General features: G+C 40.0%; 1 protein-coding gene across 5 annotated transcripts in view; it reads left to right on the top strand.

Annotated features, from left to right (window-relative positions):
* EIF4ENIF1 (eukaryotic translation initiation factor 4E nuclear import factor 1) overlaps positions 1-21,667 on the top strand; it is a 44,525-nt gene extending 22,858 nt beyond the window's left edge. For 2 of the 5 annotated variants that reach the window (XM_058281685.2, XM_004449763.5), the window contains exons 7-19: positions 1,638-1,813; positions 7,482-7,617; positions 7,825-8,004; positions 8,684-8,916; positions 11,792-11,863; positions 12,324-12,507; positions 14,060-14,142; positions 14,470-14,612; positions 16,697-16,781; positions 18,277-18,409; positions 19,548-19,892; positions 20,146-20,310; positions 20,893-21,667. In XM_058281685.2, coding sequence (XP_058137668.1) covers positions 1,638-1,813; positions 7,482-7,617; positions 7,825-8,004; positions 8,684-8,916; positions 11,792-11,863; positions 12,324-12,507; positions 14,060-14,142; positions 14,470-14,612; positions 16,697-16,781; positions 18,277-18,409; positions 19,548-19,892; positions 20,146-20,310; positions 20,893-21,134 — 2,177 coding nt within the window. In that variant the 3' untranslated portion in view covers positions 21,135-21,667. The remainder of the gene's footprint in view (positions 1-1,637; positions 1,814-7,481; positions 7,618-7,824; positions 8,005-8,683; positions 8,917-11,791; positions 11,864-12,323; positions 12,508-14,059; positions 14,143-14,469; positions 14,613-16,696; positions 16,782-18,276; positions 18,410-19,547; positions 19,893-20,145; positions 20,311-20,892) is intronic. The other 3 variants (XM_058281688.2, XM_058281687.2, XM_058281686.2) reach the window with 3 other exon arrangements.
* The last annotated feature ends 204 nt before the right edge of the window (positions 21,668-21,871 follow it).

Genomic DNA, 21,871 nt, shown 5'->3' with positions numbered 1-21,871 from the left:
AAGTACCCTCTGTCTTCTGGCTCTTATCCTTAAATTGGGACACAAAACTGCAGCAAAACATATGTTGCTTATCAATCCTGAAGTGGGTAGGCAGGTTCTGTTGGATGGAATGGGTGAGGAAGAAGCACTGCTCTAGTGGAAAAGGATACTTATTTGGGGTTGATTGTGCTATTAAGTTGTTTACTTTTTCTGAGACTCGATTTCTTCAGCTGTAAAATGGGGATAATACCAAAACAATCATTTTACCTCAAATGCCAGTCTTTAAGGAATAGCATTTACCTCTGGTAGTTGTCGGTAAGCATCTGCTGACCCACTGGAGAAACTGTCCATTGCCTTGTCCATGGCTCACAAACATTTCTGTAGTTGCCACAGGCCTTCAGAAGACTTGGGGTCCTTAGGTGGCAGGCACACTTTGGAGGAGCAGCACTGCCTTATACGTACAGTGCAGTGTGGAAAAGCTCTGGGAGCAGGCCTAGGCTTGAAGCTTGATTCTGCCACTTGCTAGTAATGAGACTTTGAGTAAGCAAGCCATTTGCCCTATTACATGTTGTATTCTCCTGCTTTGCTGTTACTGGAATGAAAGCAGAAGTTAGCATTTAGCCTTACTTGGTCTAGAATATCTTATTTGATTAATAATGAGACTGCAGTTAAATGTTGGGGACTTTTGAGAAGGGATGAGTCCACTAAGCTTTGGTATTCTTTTTGTTTTGTTGAAAGGACTTCACGACTACTGTGATCTTGAAGCTACAGGTAGCTCTTTTATAGGTGCTGCTGCAGGGTGGTCTGTTCTTCAAATAAAAGTTGAATGCCTAGTATCTTTAAAAATGTTAAAAAAATTTTTTTTTCTTTTTTAAGCCGTTAGGTTTTTGCTTTTTTCCGTACTCTAAATCTAATGATATGAAATTCCATAAATGTTAGCACTTGGGTAGCTTCACTTAGACCTCACGATATTTTCCATCCTAAAAGCAACTGAATTTTAGGTGTCACTGGCACTGTAGAATAAAACAAAGCAGTTTAGAGCAGGTTACCTGCCCTCTGGAGTGCTCAGTCTCACTTGAGAGTTACATTGTTACAGCTTGATAAATGCTCTGAGAGATAAAACTGGGATTACAGAGAAGGCAGCAATTAATCTTGCTAGGTGGGGCAGGATAAATTTTCCAGAGGAGATTATGATTGAGTTTTGCCTTGAAGGATGAGCAACAACGAGCATGCACAAAAATGAAAATTACCCTTATGCCAGGTCTCAAAAATACCTTAGATTGCCAAATCCAAATTTAAAGCGCTGGTAGTATAGATGCATGGGTGAAGGCAGAGCCAAAATAGTTTGTTTCCATTTTTAATCAGTAAGGGACTTGAAAAGATGATCTTTAAAAAAAAAAAAAAACTGCTGTGGGGAGTAGGAGTCCCTCTTTCCTCACCAGTTCAGAGTTCTGGCTTGTTCAGGCTTTTTTCCTTCTCTAGCTCCCACATGAAGGGGACTATTTTACCATTGCAAGTGCTGTACCTGCACAAGAAGTTTCCTCTTAAAGTTATCTGTGGTTCTTCTGCATGTGTGTTGCTGACTGAGGCCACAGAGCAGACTGGAGCAGATGGCTTGATCAGACTGTTTTGTTTTGTTTGTCTGGTTTTGCTTTCAGGCATAATCGAGTGCAATGGAGGAGTGGCCGAAGAGGATGAGGTGGAGGTCATCCTGGCACAGGAGCCTGCTGCTGATCAGGAAGTGCCAAGGGATGCCGTCTTGCCCGAGCAGTCCCCAGGAGAATTTGACTTTAATGAGTTCTTTAACCTTGAAAAGGTGCCATGCTTGGCTTCGGTGAGTGTAGCGGCACAAATGTGGATGGAGCTACTTTATGGTTAAATTTGACCTTAATCTTTAAGTGTTGTTTGGGTAGATGCGCTGAATGTTTTTATTCATTTTGGGCATTTATTCCTAAATTTATTACTTGAATTTTTGTTTGCTTTTTGAGAAGCATAGTGAAAAATGATTGCAAATTCTGAACCAGTTAATTTTTTTCCCAGGTTGGTGGCATTAAACTAAAAATTCTTCAGATGTTTAAGAACATTGTCTACTTTTATTCAGAAGTAGTTGGGTATTTGTTGTAAAGACTCACTGTGGAGGTGGCTTATTTTAACCAGTGATTAGTGTCATACTGACCTGCATTATTTGGATAAGGCTGCCTGGCTAGGTGTTGTACCTTGTGTGATGTGATCATTCCAGAAACCATTAGTGAAAAGGAACTTGGAATATTCTCAGAGCTGTGGTTTAACTTTTAAGGTCTAGACTTTTTGGATCTTTAAAATAGCACAGCAAGCTATCCCCAAATCTCTGTCTACCTGCACTTGCTCTTACCCTCTTCGGCCATTTAAGAATTAGCATATCCTACCAAATTTTTGGAGGAGAGAGATAACTTGGCCTTTGCCCACAGAAATTAGATTTTCTCTGGTTGCTGAAAGAGTGTATAGGACTTTGATGAAATAGAATTTAAAAAACACTCGACAAATCTGTAAGCTCCAGATATCTCAATTATATAAAGCACCACCAAATAGAGTGAGTTTCACTAGTTCCTTAGTATCAGTGGTTGGTGGAATATGACTTAAATGACTCTACTCTTTAACCATCCCTGCTCCTTGTTAGATTTCTGCATGTGCAGACCAAACCGGGCATGACAGAGCAGGCATTTGGACAGTCTCCTTTCTCATTTGCCTGCTCCCCAAAAGGTGACTAGGAAAAGAGGTGAGCAGTACATATCAAATTCTTTGTAGTGAGGGGCCAGATTTTATGTCCAGTCCATTGAAGACCAAAACTTTAGTGAAGTACAAATGTTGTAGCAATATCAAATTGGTATAAAAGTTTCTGAGTATTTCTGAACTGATCTCAATGTGGACCAGCAGGGTCTGAGACCACACTTGTCCATAGCCCTGTCAGGGAGCATATGGAGTGTGACAACTGTCTGCTTTTTTCTTCCTAACGTTCTAGTTGAGATCTGAGGCTAAATTCCGAAATAGCAACTTCACTTGTAAATGTCCTAGCCACATACTGCACTTGGCAGTCAGCTAGCCAATAGTCCTTGGATTCACCACTCTGAGGAAGAGTCCCATCCAAATGTGTGGTCCATTTATGATGTAAAATTAAGTGGTCCCCTCGAATTCTTGACCTTTGAGGGTACAGTAATTTAAAAAAATTTTTATACCAACAATGTTCAGTGACCTTTTTCTATATTCTCTTAGAACAGTGATGGAAATTTTATTGTACAAAGTTTTCAGGGCAGAAGATTCAAAATTTAGAGGCCTTTATCTGGCTGCAAATGTGAGCACCTGTGAAACTCCATAGTCAGAGGAAGAATTCACTCTTTAAGCCATATGCTAAACCTAACCTTTTAAATAATAATAGGTAACATGTGCTTACATTGCTGACTATTTCAAGCAGTTCTAAGCACTTTAAGCCATCTGAGAACATTTGGCAACATACAGATTTTCTAAGCGTCTAATAAGCTATTTAATCCTCACAAAAATCTTATGAGATAAATTACTTCTGTTTCCTTCTTACAGATGAGAAAAAACAGGTACAGGAGTTTAGATAACTTGTCCACAGTTACATAGCTAGTAAGTGGTGGGAACTGAATTTTACTTTATGCAGTGTCAGTTAAGAGTCTCTGCTCTAACTCCCACAACTCTACTGCCTCTGAAGCAAAAAAGGGAAGAAGAGGAACTCAACACCACCCTATCCTTTGATCCTCATCTTAACCAAAATTTGGCCAGGCCTAAGCAGTAGGTAATAGGCCAGGAAGTCTGTCTCCATGTTTTTTCATGGAGGTGTACTGCTCACTGAGGTGTATTATCCATAACAGGTCCACTATAAAGCAAAACCGGGATCAGTAAAAACATTATGGTATATAACCAGGTGAAATGTAATAAAAAACCCAGAAAATAACCAGGCAAGTAGGAAAAACAAAGGCTATATCAAATTTGAATATCAGTTAACTGTGTGAAGTGCTTAAAGCTGTACCTGTCACTTCATAAATTCTACATGTTAAATACTAATAGATAAAAATTGAACTCTTTATCCAAACTGAGAGAATATGCTTTTATTTATAAATCTTGACCACATACTAGACCACATGAGAAATCTCAAGTAATGTTCTCTTTCAAAGCATTCAGAAATATTTAGCAAGCAACTCTAGCTTCTCGATACTGTTCTAGGAACTGAGGTTATATTAGTGAAAATAAAGTTCCTGCCTTGTAGAACTTTCTAGTAAGAGGTAACAGTGAATGAATAAATATATATGTTCTCTACAGTCACTGGCATTGAAATACATTAGAAATTGACAAATTGACAGCTAAAAAAAAAATCCATACAAACTGAATGTTTGAATCACATATGTAAATAATTTCACTTTAAAGATATAATTAAAAATGTTTATTTAGATATACAACTCCTAAAATGGTGCCTGGCACATAGCATGTGCTTTTAGCTGTGTTGAATGAAGAAAACAGAAATCAAAATGGAAATCCTAAACTACTTACACAAACATGACATAGAAAAACCTTGCTGATAAGGCAAAAGTATGCTCAGTAGAAAATGTATAGCCTTAAGAGCGTTTGTTAGAGATCTAAACAAAAAGAAACCAATAAACTTAAAACAAATACCAAAATATTAGAAGTTTCCATAAAAGTGGAAAGAATGTAAGCAATGCAAGACAAAAAGAAGCAAGCATTGGTCAATAATACAAAGTAAACCTCAAAGAGCAAAACTATTTCAATATCTATTTGATAACATTCTGAGGTTATGACTTGTCTAAATACTTTTGTTTGAAGAACTAGTCTAATAGTCATACTACAGGTTACCTTAAAAATAGCAAAATTCAATTCTAGAAAGGATACCTGAAATACACCAGAATAAAGTTCATAGGCTTTTCTTTGTAAGCTGATAGCTCACAGGGTCTAGCAGAGGATGCCCTGACCCAGAAATCAGAGCTACAAGTTCTAGTCTCAATTCTCTGTACCAAGGGCCAGTTAAGGGAGCACTGCAATTAGTGTCCCTAATTTGCTCTGTTGTAAAACTGAGCACCAGATGAGATGCATCTTAGGATTCTTTTGAGGTTCAAATGCTTTAGTTTCTTGAAACTGGCATTTCCAGTAAATGTGTGTAAGATTAACTTTTCTCCTTCTTTAACTATAGTTTAGCTATTTAGAAAAAAAAAACTTTGCTTCACTACCAGAATGCCTGTTGGTCACAGATCAAAATATGGAAATAACTTCCTCAAAACTTACTGTCATTAAAAAAAAAAACCTACTGTCTTTAAAAATTGTCTAAATCCTTTATATATTCAAGTCCTTTGCTTTATGTTCCTCTTCTGTGTCTTCTGACATTTTTTTCCTATACAGTATGATCAGAGGAAATAAAAGGAGTTAAAATATAACGTATCTTTTTTGCTATTTCAAATTTTTTTATTCCTTTTATTTTCTTCTTAAACTTAAATTTTTAGTGTTGTTTTTTGTTGTTGTTTTTTTTTTTTAGGTCCTGGGGTGGGAATTGTAGCCAGGACCTCATAGGTGGGAAACTGGCACTCAACCACTGAGCCATATTGGCTCCCCTGAGTTGTCTTTTTTTTTTTCCATTTGTTTGCATGTTGTTTGTTTTGTTTTCTCAGGGGGCACTGGGAACCAAACCTCCCGTGTAGGAGGCAGGAGCTCAACTGCCTGAGCCACATCCATTCCTGAAATACTTTTATTTTTTTATTTTAATATTTATTTCTCTCCCCTTCCGCACCATTGTCTGCTGTCTGTGTCTATTTGCTGCGTGTTCTTCTTTGTCCGCTTCTGTTGTTGTCAGTGGCATGGGAATTTGTGTTTCTTTTTGTTGTGTCAGCTCTGTGTGTGTGGCGCCATTCCTGGGCAGGCTGAACTTTCTTTCGTGCTGGGCAGCTCTCCTTACAGGGCGCACTTCTTGCGCATGGGGCTCCCCTACATGGGGGACACCCCTGCGTGGCATGGCACTCTGCGTGCATCAGCACTGAGCATGGGCCAGCTCCACACGGGTCAAGGAGGCCCGGGGTTTGAACCACGGACCTCCCATGTGGTAGACGGACGCCCTAACCACTGGGCCAAGTCTGCTTCCCCCCGAAATTCTTTTAATTAGCTTTAGCATATAGTTACTTGTTTTATAATTCTTCTTTATCATTTAAGGAGGTTGTATTTTGGATGCAATCTCCAATTTTTCACAGTGAAACCACCCCGGTAATGCTTTTCTTATACTTTATTCCAAAATTAATAAAATTTAAATCAGTATTATTTAAGGTGTGAGAGTTTACAAGTGAAATGTGATGGAAACTGAATAATTTCTCTGAAAATAAAAGTACTTGAAGCAATAATTGAATTATGATCATGAACTAAAATCCCTTATTTTTATGTTAAAGAGAAATATTTTTTGGTTCAGTTTAGGTTATGGATTGTGAAAAAATTATTCTGGATAGGAACAAAAGAAGTCTAACCTTCTCTGAACTGGGACTGTATACTGTGGATTCCACACTTGAGATAAATCAAATCACTATCATCCATGTTCCAGCTTTTGGAAAAATGTTTTCTGTTTTTCAGTGGTATAGAAATGAATGTCTGTGCCTTCTTTTCAAGGACATGCATCATTGTTAGATTGACATTTGCTTTATCTTGCCAGTTTATTGGATTTAGGATAGACCTGAAAATTTGTATTTTTAAAAATGCTTAAAGTCTAGTTATTAAGAATTGGTAACAGAAATTACTATTATAAGGTACTAGCATTGAAGAAACTATTTTTCATTTAATGCTTCCTAGAGGTACCCTTATTAAACTTGAGAACTATGGGGTTGAATTTAAAAGGGAAAAACAAAACGAAACCAAAAAAATTCTCTGTTAAGCTTAGACAAAATTAGAGATCTGTTAAAAGTTCATCTTTCACATTCTGACACTTTATAGACTTTGAATTGGAATTAAGATCTCTATGAGCTCTCCTTACTAGCTTTTGGCTTGTGGACTTTCATGATGTTCATTACCACCTTGTGACCACCAACTTTGAAGCAAGGATTCATTCTCATCAGCTCTCCCTACTTGATGTTTAGTTGAAGGCCACTTACTGCTTGGTAATAGAATGCTTCACTGGTGCTGATTTTTATTTTAAAATTCTCTGAGAACATTTGGTAGTGCGTGGATTTTCTAGTGAGACAAAGGATAGAAAACTAAAACACTAATGTAGAAGCTTTACTTTATATGATTAGAAAGTACGCAGTTGGTTATGCCCACATTTGGGTTATTGAGAAACAACCCAGAAGGGGAAGAAAAGTAACTTAAAAGATGAAATTCGAAATCCTAAATTCTGAGGGTGTTTACCTTCAGGTCATCATCATCAAAGGAAGTTTCAAAGTAAGTGATCCTTTCTTAAAATTTGAATCTTCTTGTCCTTTTCACCTGGAAACTATCATCTTAGCTCCTTTTATCTTTCCCTTTAGATGATAGAAGATGTTTTGGGAGAAGGGTCAGTCTCTGCCAGTCGGTTTAGTAGGTGGTTCTCTAACCCAAGCCGATCAGGAAGCCGGTCCAGCAGTCTTGGGTCAACGCCACATGAAGAACTGGAGAGACTTGCAGGTAAAATGACAATAGATTCTAAACTTGGGTGTATAGACTTGACCTTTCTCCGATATGGTTCATTCTGTCTTCATTAGTCAGGAGTCCATTCGGGGCAAAGGATCTCTGGATACCAAAAAGCCTTTGTGTCCTTTTAATACTGATGAAGATCACTTTCTGTACTGTTTTGGGACCAATTCATTAGGATATGTTTATTTGCAATATCAGGTCTAGAGCAAGCCATCCTCTCTCCTGGACAGAACTCAGGAAATTATTTTGCTCCTATACCATTGGAAGACCATGCTGAAAATAAAGTGGATATTTTAGAAATGCTACAGAAAGCCAAAGTGGACTTAAAACCTCTTCTCTCCAGCCTTTCTGCAAATAAAGAAAAACTTAAAGAAAGTTGTAAGTGTTTGAGAGTATTCTTAAGGTATTCAAAAGAGTTTGGATGCTCAGCCTTAAGACAGTCTTAAAATACTGTTTCATCAGAAGTCACATTTATGGTGGGTTTTATGCTTTTCAAAAAAAAAATCTTGTTTTTTCACATAATACCACTTTGAGAATCTGATGCCAATGTGTCAAGGGCCTTATGATAAGAACCTTATTCTTACCTGCAGCCTGATTGGTTTAGTCCTCCCGATCATAACTCTCCAGCACCTCACATCTTTGCCATAATCTGCTGTGTTCTTGCTAAAGTTATAAGCCCACAATGGAAAAATTTAATGATATAATAGCCATAGTGCAGTTAGCAATCTTGGTCATGTTCAGCTACCTGGGATTCCTTCCCAGGGATCTGAGTGACAAGGTTCCAGAGTACCCATTACAAGATGTCCCCCCTGCAGGGTGCATGCCAGGACTTGTCAAGTCCTACAGCATTGCACCCATGGTTATAGTCCCCAGTTTCCAGCATCTAGCCAGCCATTTTAAGTTCAATTTAGGCAGTCTTGTGCTCAGCACACAATTTTATTGTCTTTTATTTCTGTTGAGCATCTAAATTTTCCACCTTGACCATGATGGTAGGCAAAGAAAGTTCCTACCACATATTCCTTTGCCTGCCTTTACCTGGACTTTTTCAACTTTTCAGCACATTCAGGAGTTGTGCTTTCTGTGGAAGAAGTCGAAGCAGGGCTTAAGGGCTTGAAGGTGGACCAGCAAGTGAAGAATTCAACTCCCTTCATGGCAGAACACTTAGAGGAGACCCTGAGTGCTGTAGCCAGCAATCGGCAGCTCAAAAAGGATGGAGATATGACTGCTTTCAACAAGCTGGTGAGCACCATGAAGGCAAGTGGGACTTTGCCTTCACAGCCCAAAGTCAGCGTAAGTATTTGGCACAAACCCTGTCTTTTCTCTTTATATTCCACTTCTCACAATAATAAATGGATTTTTTAAAAAAAGGTATTCTGAGTAACTTGGAAATTCTTGAGTAGTCATTTGGCCATGATGCTTTTGTGTGTTCTTTAATTATTGGTATGTTGTTTGTTACTAGAAAAAGACTTTTGCTTAATATAGTATGTATTGTGCATGACAGTACAGGCATACCTCATTTTTTTGTGCTCCGCTTTATTGCACTTCGCAGATAGTGCTTATTTACAAATTGAAGGTTTGCGGCAACCCTGCATTGAGCAAGTCTATTGGCACCAATATTTCAAGAGCATGCGTTCATTTTGTGTATGTCTGTCACATTTTAAGTTATGTACATCGTTTTATTAAGACATAATGTTGCACACTTTATACTAGACTATAGTATAGTATAAATCTAACTTTTATATGAACTGGGAAACCAAAAAATTCATGTAACTCACTTCATTGTTGTGATCTGGAACCAAACCTGCAGTATCTTCAAGGTATGCCTGTATATAGATTAAAAGATTTGGGCATAACTTTTTTATCTTCAGTCACTGCTAAAAAAGGTATTATAAAGATATCTTTTTAGGTGAACTTGAAAGAAGGTTCTCAGTTTATATGCTTAAGTTTATGTAACTTAACCGTGTTTTTATAGTAAATTTTTTTTTCTTTTCATACCTTCTAATTACTCCTAGATACCTGGATTACCTGTTTTCTTAATTAGGCAAGTGGTAGTCAAGACAGTCATTTGCAAAGTAGCTAAGATGGATTTTTCAAGATAAATGCCCTTTTCTAAACTTTTAAAACATTTTTATGCATGAAGTTAAGTAACTGGATATCAGTAAATATAGGTGTGTAAAACACACTGGTCTTTGACGTAACAATTAACTGGAATTGATTCTTACCTAATGGACTATCTCAATATTGCTATCCCTTGATGATTCCAGGTGATGAGAGAAGCAGGGTAGATCTGAGTGATAAAAACATATATTTATTCTAGTTGCTGAGTTACAGTAAATTCACCAAATTGAGTTTTGCCTTTTTTTCTCCTGACACCTTGTCTGGGAGCCTACACATTATCCAAGATGTGCACAGCAATAACTGTTTGATTCATTGTGTCGTGTACCAAGGGAAGGTAACTGATTTTTGGCTTTCATTATTTGACCAGCATTTAGAGACTGATTCCAACGTGGCTGGGTCAGACAGAACTGCCATTATTTCTGGCTATAATACTAGGGGTGACCCCTCGAAAGGCATCATCTTGGCTGTGTAATATATCTGTAATATAGACTTATTTCTTTGTCTCTGACCACACATGCCAGCTACAGGGGAATGTTCTTGTAAACTGCTTTAGCATTATTTCCATACAAAGAACTGTTAATAAAAATGCTTTCAAATGAGAACCAAAGTAAAAGATTATAAACTATCCTGTTCTCCTTTTTTATTACCTTTAAGTTTTTGTAAATATGGCCTGGCTGACATGCAGGGATGTGGGCCAATTCTTGTAAGTAGTAGGAAAATTAAGCAGTTTGTTACCTATTACATTTGAAAATTTTGTTTGATATGATTGAAGGGTTTGACATTAACACAACTGACCATGAATTATGAGGGTGACTGTTAGTTACTATGTTAGGGATTCACTTCTCTCAAGTAAAGCTGGCTTCAGTTGAGAGAATGAGCCTTAAACACCCATCTAAAGGGATGGATGATATAATTCAAAGACAAACACAAAATTAACCTGATCTAAGGAAAGAAAGTAAGAAAAGTAATAAGGTATATCAGATTACCCAAAAATATTGTCTACTTCTGAAATCAATGTCTTTAATTCCTACCACTGTGTTTTATGTATATTATTTCTGATCTGCCTTTATCCATTTAGATTGTCATATCGTGTTATCCCCCAAATAGGACTTGCTGATTCGATCTAAATTTCCTTTCCAACTGAATTGTAGACCCTATCCTCCAAATATAGTAAGCCATGTAGAATAAATTTGCCTGTTTGTTCTTGTCAGATGGAATTAAATAATTCTTGAGATCATCTATTAAAATATCTGCATTTAGTTCCAGTTCCAAAACCAGCAAAAAAACGCTTTGATCTCTTTGGACTGTTTGTCATGCCCAGGGACTTTGCCATGGACCTTGGCAGCGCCATCTAGTAGAAGGGAAGTTGTAACAGAGAAAGCACTTCACGCACAACTAAATGAACACAAGGGTGTACTGAAATGCAGGAGGTAATGCAAATGTGCAGAACGTAATTGCTGTCACATTAAAAGAGTAAATAGTGTCAAATTTGAATTTTGCCTTGCACATCACACCCATTTTTGAACAGCTTGTTTAAAATGAACAAAGTATGAATCCTCAGAAAAATAAAGATCTGAAATACAACAATTCTAACAAAACTCGTCATGTTGTTTAACTAGGCACTAAGTACCGTCTCATTTCTAAATCTTGTTAAAGTAATGGGGAGCAAGGGTTGCCTCAAAAATTAGAATTATCAAATTTCCTATTTATAGCTTCTTACCAAGTAAATACTCCTCTATTTCACCATTTTCTTTCTCTCTTCTTTTGATTACAGTAAAATGAAATAGGGTTACTTACCACAGGGAGGAAAAGACTTGTCTTTTGGTCTCTGAGTATACTTTGCCCATACTTGTGAACGTTATTCACATCCCTAGATCTTTGGGACTTGTGATGAGAGAGTGAAACAAGTTGATCTGTTTTCTGTTACTTGAACATCGTTCTGTGTTCAGTCCCTGGGGAGTTTTTTATGCTTTCTTGTGGTCCCTATTTAATCTAAAAATTAAGTATGTAAGAAAGTTAAAACCAGTTTTCCTTTGACTTTTTTTAGCGAAACCTTGAAAGCCATTTGATGTCCCCTGCTGAGATCCCAGGCCAGCCTGTTCCGAAGAACATCCTGCAGGTACTTCAAAATCTTACATCGAGGCCTTGGAGTCCTGAACCGTATTCCTCTGAAGTGGCTTTATGTACTAGTTTGGCTTTGGGCCTTAGAGAATGATCTGTGTTCCCTGGCAATCTAAAGAGGTGATAATGTTGTCTGACATAGTTCTCTGTCTCTGTTCACTTCAATTCGGGGTGACTAAAAAATATGGCAAAGTAAGCCCTTGATTTTCTGTTTTCAGGTTTACAGTTTCTGTGGAACTCTGAAGTATCTAGCCTGTTTGTGTAGCACTAACTTATAACAATGTTGCTAGCTACCTGCACATTCAGACAAATGTGTTGAATGTATACATGCCAAATCCTTCCATGAAGCATAAGGCAGACTAATTGTGTGGCTTCCAAAAATTAATCCTTAATCCACAGCCTCTGACTAGGAGGAAGAACTAGGTTTGTTCACAGAGATTTGTCTTTTCTGCCTTTAGGAACTTCTGGGTCCACCAGTCCAGAGACCTGCTTCTTCCAATCTTCTGAGCGGCCTTATGGGGAGCCTGGAGCCTACAGCACCTTTACTGGGCCAAAGAGCACCTTCTCCTCCCTTGTCACAGGTGTTTCAGACACGAGCAGCTTCAGCAGACTACCTTCGCCCCAGAATACCATCACCAGTTGGTAAATGTTTTTATGCCTAGATGTCTTGCCTCTCGCGGCACCATAGTTGCCTAGGCAAAGTTTATTGCTATTCCCTAGAACGGGCAAACTCTTTTCTTTTAGAGTATTAAAAGAAATGTGTGAATAGATTTTACTTTTTTTGGTGGGGAAGGAACAGTGTGGAAGATGGTTTATTATTCAGCTGTCCCTCCAGGTGAATATATTCTTGTTGTTTTTTTCCTTGAGATTAATTCAAATTGGGTCTAGCTCTTTAGTCATCTTCTTTGAGAATTCAATCAAAAAAATTTTATTTGACTTCATAAGTTTTTCCTCATTCAAGTAGAAGTCAGAATAGTCGCTCTATACCAAGCTACTGAAGTTGATAGACTTAACTCCAAGAGGTTATTTAAATAGGTCTTAAAGCTAATACAGATTATGGCCAGAAGAAGCACTTCCCAGAAAGCTGTCTTAGCAAAGTGCTTGCCCAAAATCACAGTAGCCCTGGCTGGACCACATTAGACTGCTAGCCACTCCAGCCCCTGCCAGTCACACCTTGAGAGGAGTTTACTTGTGTTTATTAAGTAATTTTTTAAATTATGTTAACATATATATAACAAAATTTGCCACGTTAACCATTTTTTAAAATGTACAATTCAGTGGCAATAATTACTTTTACAATGTTGTGCTCCCGTCAACACCATGCATTACCAAAATGTTTTCCTCACCCTGAAGAGAAATTCTAAACCTATTAAGCAGTAACACCCCATTTCCTCCGCTTTCAGTAACTTCTAACCTTTCTGTCTTTGCATTTGCTTATTCTAGATAGTTCATGTAAGTGAATCATACAATATTTATCCTTTTGTGTCTGGTTTATTTCACTTAATGTTTTTAAGGTTCGTATTATAGCATGTATTAATACTTTGCTACTTTTTATGACTGAATAATATTCCATTGTATGGATAGACCACATTTTATTTATCCATTTACTGAGAGACATTTGAGTTGTTTCAGCCTTTTGCCTCTTAGGAATATTGCGCTATGACCATTTGTGTACAAGTATCTTTTTGAGTTCCTACTTTCAGTTCCTTAGAGTATATTCCAGGTCAAATGGTAGTTCTATGTTTATGTTTATCTTTCTGAGGAACTGCCAAACTACCTTCCACAGTCATTGCACCATTTTACATTCCTGGCAGCAGTGCATGAGAGTTCCAGTTTCACTGCATCCTTGCTAACACTTATTTTCATTTTTCTAACAATAGCCAGAGAAATAGTTTTTGAGCTTTTCCCTTACACCATTAGGGAGGTAGAGTGGTGTGTGAACCTCAGATCACTGGTCTCTACTTTGTTACCAGCTGGTGGGTTAAAATGGGCTAAGTCACTGGTTAGAAAAGTTCCAGCTACCAGATGGAGGTCTCAGCTTTGAAAGGGATGAAGCCGACAGCTTCATGAGGGAATCAGTGCTTCCCAAAAAAGATGGCGTTCAGTGACGAGCAAGACACATAAATGGTAATGTCTCTCCAGTGCATATGTGCTGTCTTCACACCCACTGACTTTTCTGTGGCTTTTCTGACAGGTTTCACCCCAGGGCCACAGCAGCAGCTGCTCGGAGATCCATTCCAAGGCATGCGCAAACCTATGAGCCCTGTTGCAGCCCAGGTCAGGCCAAACTCTTTCTTAAACTGAACGTGCTATTTGCTTTTCCTTTTTACTGTTGCTTGTGGAATAGAGAATTGAGTTGCTGCAATGCTTAGAAGTGATTTTCAAGTATAACTGAAATTCAGCAATGACTACAAGATTGCTGAACAATTATAGTAATATTTAAACAGTTAAAATCCTGTTCCGTGAATGGCACCACAGTTTAGTCAGATTTGCAGTATCTTGAACTTCACTGCTGCTTAACAGTGCCTTTCTGAGAGATGTTTGTAGAAGGTACACTGACTGTCCTCGTACTTCTTGCGATCCTCCTCTGCTGCTTGTGTTTAGCAGATGAGCCAGCTGGAGTTGCAACAGGCCGCTTTGGAGGGGTTGGCCTTGCCTCATGACCTTGCAATGCAGGCAGCAAACTTCTACCAGCCTGGTTTTGGCAAACCACAGGTGGACAGAACCAGAGATGGATTCAGAAACAGGTAAATTATTGATCTTATCCATTTTGAGATTAGCACATTAGTTTTACTCAGATTATCACATTTTCTGCAGTATAATTCCTGTTGCACATGCCAACATGTACAAAATTTTTTCAGGCATTAATCACCCAAATATGATCCCTAAACACTATAGTTTAGTCCTGCCTATAAGAATGCTTGGTAATTAACTTTTTTTTTTTTAATGTGATTCTTAAAATTGCCACATAAGTAGCTTGGTGTTCTGCTTCAGCTGGTTTTATAAATTGGCAATTTCAGAAATTAGCTTTCCTGATCTTGTCCTGGATTAAACAGATCTCTGGGAACTGATGATATATCAGTTTTCCACTTAATATTCGCATCACATATTCTGGTCACCTAAGATACGTTTGTCTTCCTAACCTGGACCTGAGCTGGAGGCATTAAAACTAGCAGAGAGACTTCCATATATACACATTCTAGCTATAGGAACTCTCAGCCTGAACACAAAACGGTCTGTTAAGCCCTTTCTGCCTTAATTTCTTTATATAGCATAATATAGTTTACTGATATTCAGTGATGTGGCGTGTGATTTTCAAAGCACTTTCAACATAAAAAATTTCATTTGCTCTTGGCAATAGTCCTATGAGGTAATGGAGCGAATAACTGCATTGTACAGATATAGAAACTTAAGTTTTAAAAATGTGACTTCCTTAAAAGTAGCAGGTTGGTGCAGTGGAGTCTTCATGTTATGGATCAAACATCAGCTTCTCAGGCCCTCCCTGTGCACCCTATTGTATCATCCATTAGACATGTCTTTCCCTTTACTCTATCTTATTATACTTATATCTTCTAGCATATTATTTATCCATTGTCTCCCTGCCCACAACAACCCCTCTCCATCTAGCATCTTACAAGAGTATAATTTTCATGCAGGCAGAAATCTTTGTTTTGTTCATTGCCCTGTTCCCAGCACCTAGAACATGCCTAGCTCATGCTAGGTGGTCAGTTATTTGTTTACCAGAGGGGCTAAATGATGGTTACTTCAGAACCTCCAGGTTTTGTGTTCGCCTTTCAGTCATGCATCATACCACAGATCTCTGTGCTGCCCGTGTTGTCACATTGGCTTACCTGGAAAGAAGCCTGGGCTTAGGATTCCCATCTGCCTGTATTAGGAGAACCTCCCAAATCATTGACTATACTTGGCTTTTGGCATTTGTGGCACAAGGTTTGACTTGGCTGAAATGCAGTAAAGCTTTCATTAGCCAGTGAACTTGTGTAATCCTTTCTCAACCTGTTAATGCTTACATCAACAGTCTCCTGTTTTCTTCCATATTAAGAGGGAATGAGAAGAATGGGTAGAGGAGAAAAGATGTCTGTACTTCTTTTCTTCCTTGGTGAGGCCTTGGATTAATCCTGAGAGTAGATCAGGAGTAGTGGGGAATGCTGTATGTAACTTGATCCTAAAATAGTGTAAAATTCCTGGTTCTCTGATTTAACTATGTCTCAGAGGGCATCAGGTCTATGCTAGTTCTTAGAAATGAATATTATAGATTCCTGCCCCTTAGGAGCATAATATAGCCCACAGAATGGAATATACTTCACTGGTGGCATCTGCACGTAAACTGTATACCAGCCTTGTGTAACCTTGTCCTGGTTATCATTCCCAACGCCTTCCAAAGTCCCTGAATCTGTTCCTTTCACCTGAATCATCATTCTTCATCTTGCAATTTGCTAGTCACCTCCAGTTTAAATTGTAGCCCCTTTCCTGAGAAGCTTCTCCAGAGTCCCTAGGAGATGAAATGTGTCGTTTCCTCTACCCCACATTTTCCTAGTGTACCTTCTTGGTGCCTAATCCCTACATGCCTTAGTTGGCCTTGGTTAATAAGTCTCTTCCCCACTGAACTTAATAGCCCTTGGAAGGGCCAGGACCATGTTTAAGCTTTTGTCATCTCTCAAAGAACTTAGCACATACTTTTGCTAAATGCTTGGGAACCTGAACAGGATAAGGGAAGGATGATGTTTAAATTTCTAGGATAGTCTTGTGTGTTAAATTGTAAGACTTGGGTTTGAACAGCTTGGGGTTCACTTTATACTTGGTTTATTCACAGGCAGCAGCGGGTGACCAAATCGCCAGCACCTGTGCACCGAGGGAATGCCTCTTCTCCAGCCCCTGCTGCCTCCATCACAAGCATGGTCAGTGACCTTTGCCTTTGTGAATATCTTTAGGTTTCTCTCTCTTTGATCATGCCCATTGTTCCACCTGTGCCCTAAAATATCTTTAAGTGCCTTCCAAAAGAACAACTGATCTAATAGTCTATCATTCATACCTGCTTTATTTATTCAGTCTTCCCTTTGAGAACATTCTGTTAGGATTCTAGCAGAGCCCCTACATTAGAAAGTATGTTCAGGGAAGTGGATTTGGCTCAATGGATAGAGCATCTGCCTACCACATGGGAGGTCCAGGGTTAAAACCCCGGGCCTCCTGATTCGTGGTGAAGCTGGCCCACATGCAGTGCTGCCGTGGGCAAGGAATGCCGTGCCATGCAGGGATGTGCCCCGTGTAGGGGAGCCCCACACACAAGGAGAGCCGCCCCACATGAAAGAAGTGCAGCCTGCCCAGGAATGGGGCCACGTACACAGAGAGCTGACACAGCAAGATGATGCAACAAAAAGAAACACAGATTCCGGGTGCCGCTGACAAGCATACAAGTGGATGCAGAAGAACACACAGCAAATGGACACAGAGCGCAGACAACTGGTTGGGGAGGGGAAAGGGAGAGAAATTTTTTTTTAAAATGTAAAAAAAAAAAGTATGTTCAGCAGATAGTTGAGCATGGGACAGGGCACACAGGTGATGTGATATGTACAGACGAATAGTTGCTGTGGGGGAAGACAAGGATAAAGGGTAGCAGATGAAGCTGGAAAGGCCGGAGGGGCAGAATCATGGGGATCAGTCATATCTCTGCGATATAAACTAAAGGCTGGGACAAAGGGGTTTGCTTATTTGTAGTGACGTGTTAAAACTATTGCTGTGCTTCAAGACCTCTAGGGTGCCACCGGGTCTGGGAGGAGCATTTCTGTTCCTCATTCAAACTATCTCCTGCCATCAGGGTTTTGGGGTTGTTTAATGAGAAAAAGGCACATACAAAACAACCAAAGCAGAAATAGTGAAGAGATGGGAATAAATGGCCTCATATGAGAAGACCAGTAAGATAATCTGTGAATTTTCTGGTAAGAAGGAAAACATTAGGCGTATGGAGTAACTCAGGTTCTGAGATTGTCTCTGAAATGTCTTTTCCCAGATGGCAGAGCTCTTGCTCAGGGTACACTCCTAACCATGCTCTTCCCCTTTTTCTAGCCTGGTCCCAGGCTGGGGACATAGCTGAAGGGAGGTTAACAAACTTAGGGCTTTAACTACCTTTATGCTGGAATTAAATCTAGGTATTAATAGAAGTAACCTATGAGTTGTGAGTAAGGGATGTGCCCTGGGACACACTGCCTTACTATTTGTGCCAGGCTGGCTGTTTACCTCCAGCAGCTAGAGACCAGAACGGGATTTGGGCTTTACTCCCATACAGCTGAGATCAGCCCACTTCTGCTTACTCAGTAGCTTGGCCAATCAATCCTGAGTTCATTAGGGAAAGGCACTTAGGGAGAATGTGTTAATGCTAATCGTTTTTCTCTGCAGCTTTCTCCTTCCTTCACCCCTACCTCAGTGATTCGTAAGATGTACGAGAGCAAAGAGAAAAGCAAGGAGGAGCCAACATCTGGAAAAGCGACTCTTGGTGACAGCAAAGAGGACACTCAGAAGGCCAGTGAAGGTACTGCAGAGCTGTTTTGGGTACACTGCCCAAGAATGTATGTGGTGGAGAGAAACGGGCCTGAGTACTGACCATCCTGACCCGATTTCTCTGTAAAGGCCTGGGCATGACCCCTCACTGCTCTAGACTGTGCTTCTGTGTCTGACAGTGAGGAGGACTGGACAAACTCACAGTCGTTTAGCTGCTCAAAATTCTAACCAATCTAGTTGTGGTATGAAGGCTAGTTTTAAGACAGGAAAAATAAGCTTTAGGATCCTTACTTAGGTTTCAGAGCTAAATTATCAGTACATTATTTGGCAAATGAATATAGTTTAATTAGTGTTACTTCTAAAAGTTTCGCTCCAGTCTGTGCAGACTAAGTGTATGACAAATCTGTATAGTGGGTGAAGTGTGTAGGAGGTGGGTGAAAGGCTTTTAGGAGTCACTTATTGGGAAGGACATGGAGACACAGATTCTACCAGGTTAGGACTTCTACAGATAAGGTAATTAGTCTATGTTTAAGACTTTTGAAAAAGAATAGTAGGAATCCTGTTGGTCCTGCTAAGGAGGTAGTTGAGATTCCTCTACCAAACTGTGATTGCTCTTTAAATTTTCTGTTGATTTATCTGCATTATCTTTACTCATGATTTTCCCCTTAGGCTAAAGGCACATTAATCCAAAGCATGTTTTAGGACAAGATCAGCCACCACACAAATCCAAGCCACAGCAAGATGGGCAGAGTGGGATGCCCAACTGAGTTAGACACCAGACCTGATATGCCAGGGTTATTTATCTATAGCTATTCCTAGGTTAGAAAGATTACAAGATTATAAATTTAACAGTTGTGGCATTTAGAACTTCAGTCTTTTGTTTCCCAGAATGTAGCAAAAATATTTTGTTTTAGCAAGGAGTTAGAAAACCAGAAAATGGGGTCTAATCCCAGCTCTGTCCCTAACTGCCCTGGGACCTTGACTCAAAATCTGTCTTCTGGGCCTGTTCATAAGGTAATTGATGATCCCTACCATGCAGACCTCTAAACTTGTTGAGGGTACCAAAAAAGAATTAAGTTTTAAGAAATTAGATTTATTGGACTTTGGGGAGGACAAAGTGCTTGGGAGTTTTGCCAGTACCAAAATGTCCTTTGTCTGGATCATTACAGAGAACATCCTGTCATCCAACTCTGTGCCCAATGCTGATAGAGACTCTTCTCCCACTACAAATCCCAAACTGTCAACGTTGCAGCGGTCTTCATGTTCCATCCCACTATCCCAGACCAACCGTTACACCAAAGAACAAGATTATCGACCTAAAACAACTGGGAGAAAAACCCCCACCTTGGCTTCCCCAGTTCCAGGAACACCTTTTCTCCGCCCTGTCCACCAAGTTCCCCTTGTCCCCCATGTACCAATCGTTCGGCCTGCGCATCAGCTTCACCCAGGCTTGGTCCAAAGGATGCTGGCCCAGGGAGTACATCCACAGCATCTTCCAAGTTTGCTCCAAGCTGGTGAGTTTCTGACCTGGCATGACTACATTTGCTGACATTGAGAAGTGCTGTGTTCATCTTCATCCCCAGAAAGATATTAGAGTCATCTAATAAGTAGTAGACAGTCCATCTTAGTCAATCTTAGTCCTAGGAACTTAGCCTAAGCACTCTTGAGTCTGAAGAAACTTCAGATCAGTTCAACTGTAAATTCAAGCCTAAAAATTTGCAGGTAAGAAAAGAATTTTCTCAGGAGTTTCTTCTGTCTCTCCAACAGGTGTGCTTCCTCCAGGGATGGACCTGACTCATTTACAGGGAATATCTGGTCCAATCCTGGGTCAGCCCTTTTACCCTTTACCCACCACTAGTCACCCTCTCCTAAACCCTCGTCCAGGGACACCACTGCATCTGGCAATGATGCAACAGCAGCTACAGCGCTCAGGTAGGCACCAGGGAAGGGCTGGGAAGACTTGATGCTTTTAGGACCAGTTTCCAGTGGAGGGGATGGATTGACAGTGATGGATCATCAGCTAACTTGTCTTAGCACGATGGCTGGTTTGGGAGTAAGGGTGCAGTCTAAAAGCGAAGAATAGGATGATGTCAGCTGACCTCGGTGGGATTTGGAGTTATGGTACAAGCAAGGGCAGGAGAGCCAAGAGCACACTGGCTTTTTTGTCCTTTGCCTCTTAGGAGAGGAGGCTGAGAATCCAGCAAAGATTCAGCACACGTCTGGCCCAGGGTAGATGCCATCTGTGATATGGTTGTTTGCCAAGGGATTTCCAATGGTCACATCCAGGATTGGCTTTCAATACTGATGGCTTCTCGGTAGCTTAGCTTTCCAATTCTCCCTTTACAGCATTGTTGGCATCTTACAAGTTTCCTAAAGAAACCCTAGAATAAATCCTCTGCAAGCCTTCTGTTTGGGGTGTTAAGTAGAGGGTTTGAGTGAAGCAATGCATGGTACAGAACTACTTCTCCTCTCACCCTCTGAATGAAAGATAACCCCTCTTTCCTGTCTCCAAAGTTCTGCATCCTCCAGGTTCTGGTTCCCAGGCAGCAGCCGTTGGCGTTCAGACAACCCCCCAGAATGTGCCCAGCCGGTCAGGCCTGCCCCACATGCACTCTCAGCTGGAGCACCGCACCAGCCAGAGGAGCAGCTCCCCTGTGGGCCTCGCCAAGTGGTTTGGTTCAGACGTGCTGCAGCAGCCCCTGCCCTCTATGCCCGCCAAAGTCATCAGTGTAGATGAACTGGAATACCGACAGTGAACAGGTCGGGCGAGCTTACCTAAAGCTGGACCTATGGTGACACTCAAGTCGGGACTCACTCTGCTTCCTCTTCTCGAGTGGTTTACAGACTGTGTGAAGCTGTCTGGGTGCCTTTACATGGAATACCCGTGCACCTGCCGTGGCCTGCATTATGATGGAAGGATCTTTTAACCAAGGGGTCAAGGGGTGTCTGCATGGTCTGAATACAGGATGCTCAGTATTGTCAACCCTGGAAACAGTCTTTCTTTTTTTGTAAGATATGTGAATGAAGTGTCGGTGTCTTCACCAAGAGGTGGCACCTAAGGGTTCTTCTGAGGAAATAAATGTATAGACCCTTATGTACAGACCTGTGTATAAACAACTTTTGTATATACATATAGGATAGCTTTTTTGAACTTATACAGCTGTACATAAAAGTAGCTGGTATTAATTAAGCCTGTGTCAACAGTTTGGATTTTTTTCACTTGTACATTTGGGACTTTTTTTTTTTCTTTTGGTTGATTAAAGTTGCATATGCTAAGTGTGTGAAAGAAGTAAATGGCAATATTGTGTCTTTTTCCCTGAATCCCTTTCTTCATATTTCACCCAGCTCTCCCTGAGCCATGAGGCTCAGCAGGTTCCTTGAGGGATCCAAAGCCTTCATTTTTCTTTAACACTCTTTGAACTCTCTCTTTGAGGAGGGGCAATCTATATAGTCCTTCTTTCTTGAACCTTAAAGACCCAAATGGGCTTGCTGT

This window comes from Dasypus novemcinctus, chromosome 19, assembly GCF_030445035.2.
Source record: "Dasypus novemcinctus isolate mDasNov1 chromosome 19, mDasNov1.1.hap2, whole genome shotgun sequence".
NCBI classification, from domain to species: Eukaryota; Metazoa; Chordata; class Mammalia; order Cingulata; family Dasypodidae; genus Dasypus; species Dasypus novemcinctus.
This window is presented reverse-complemented; position numbering and strand designations above follow the sequence as displayed.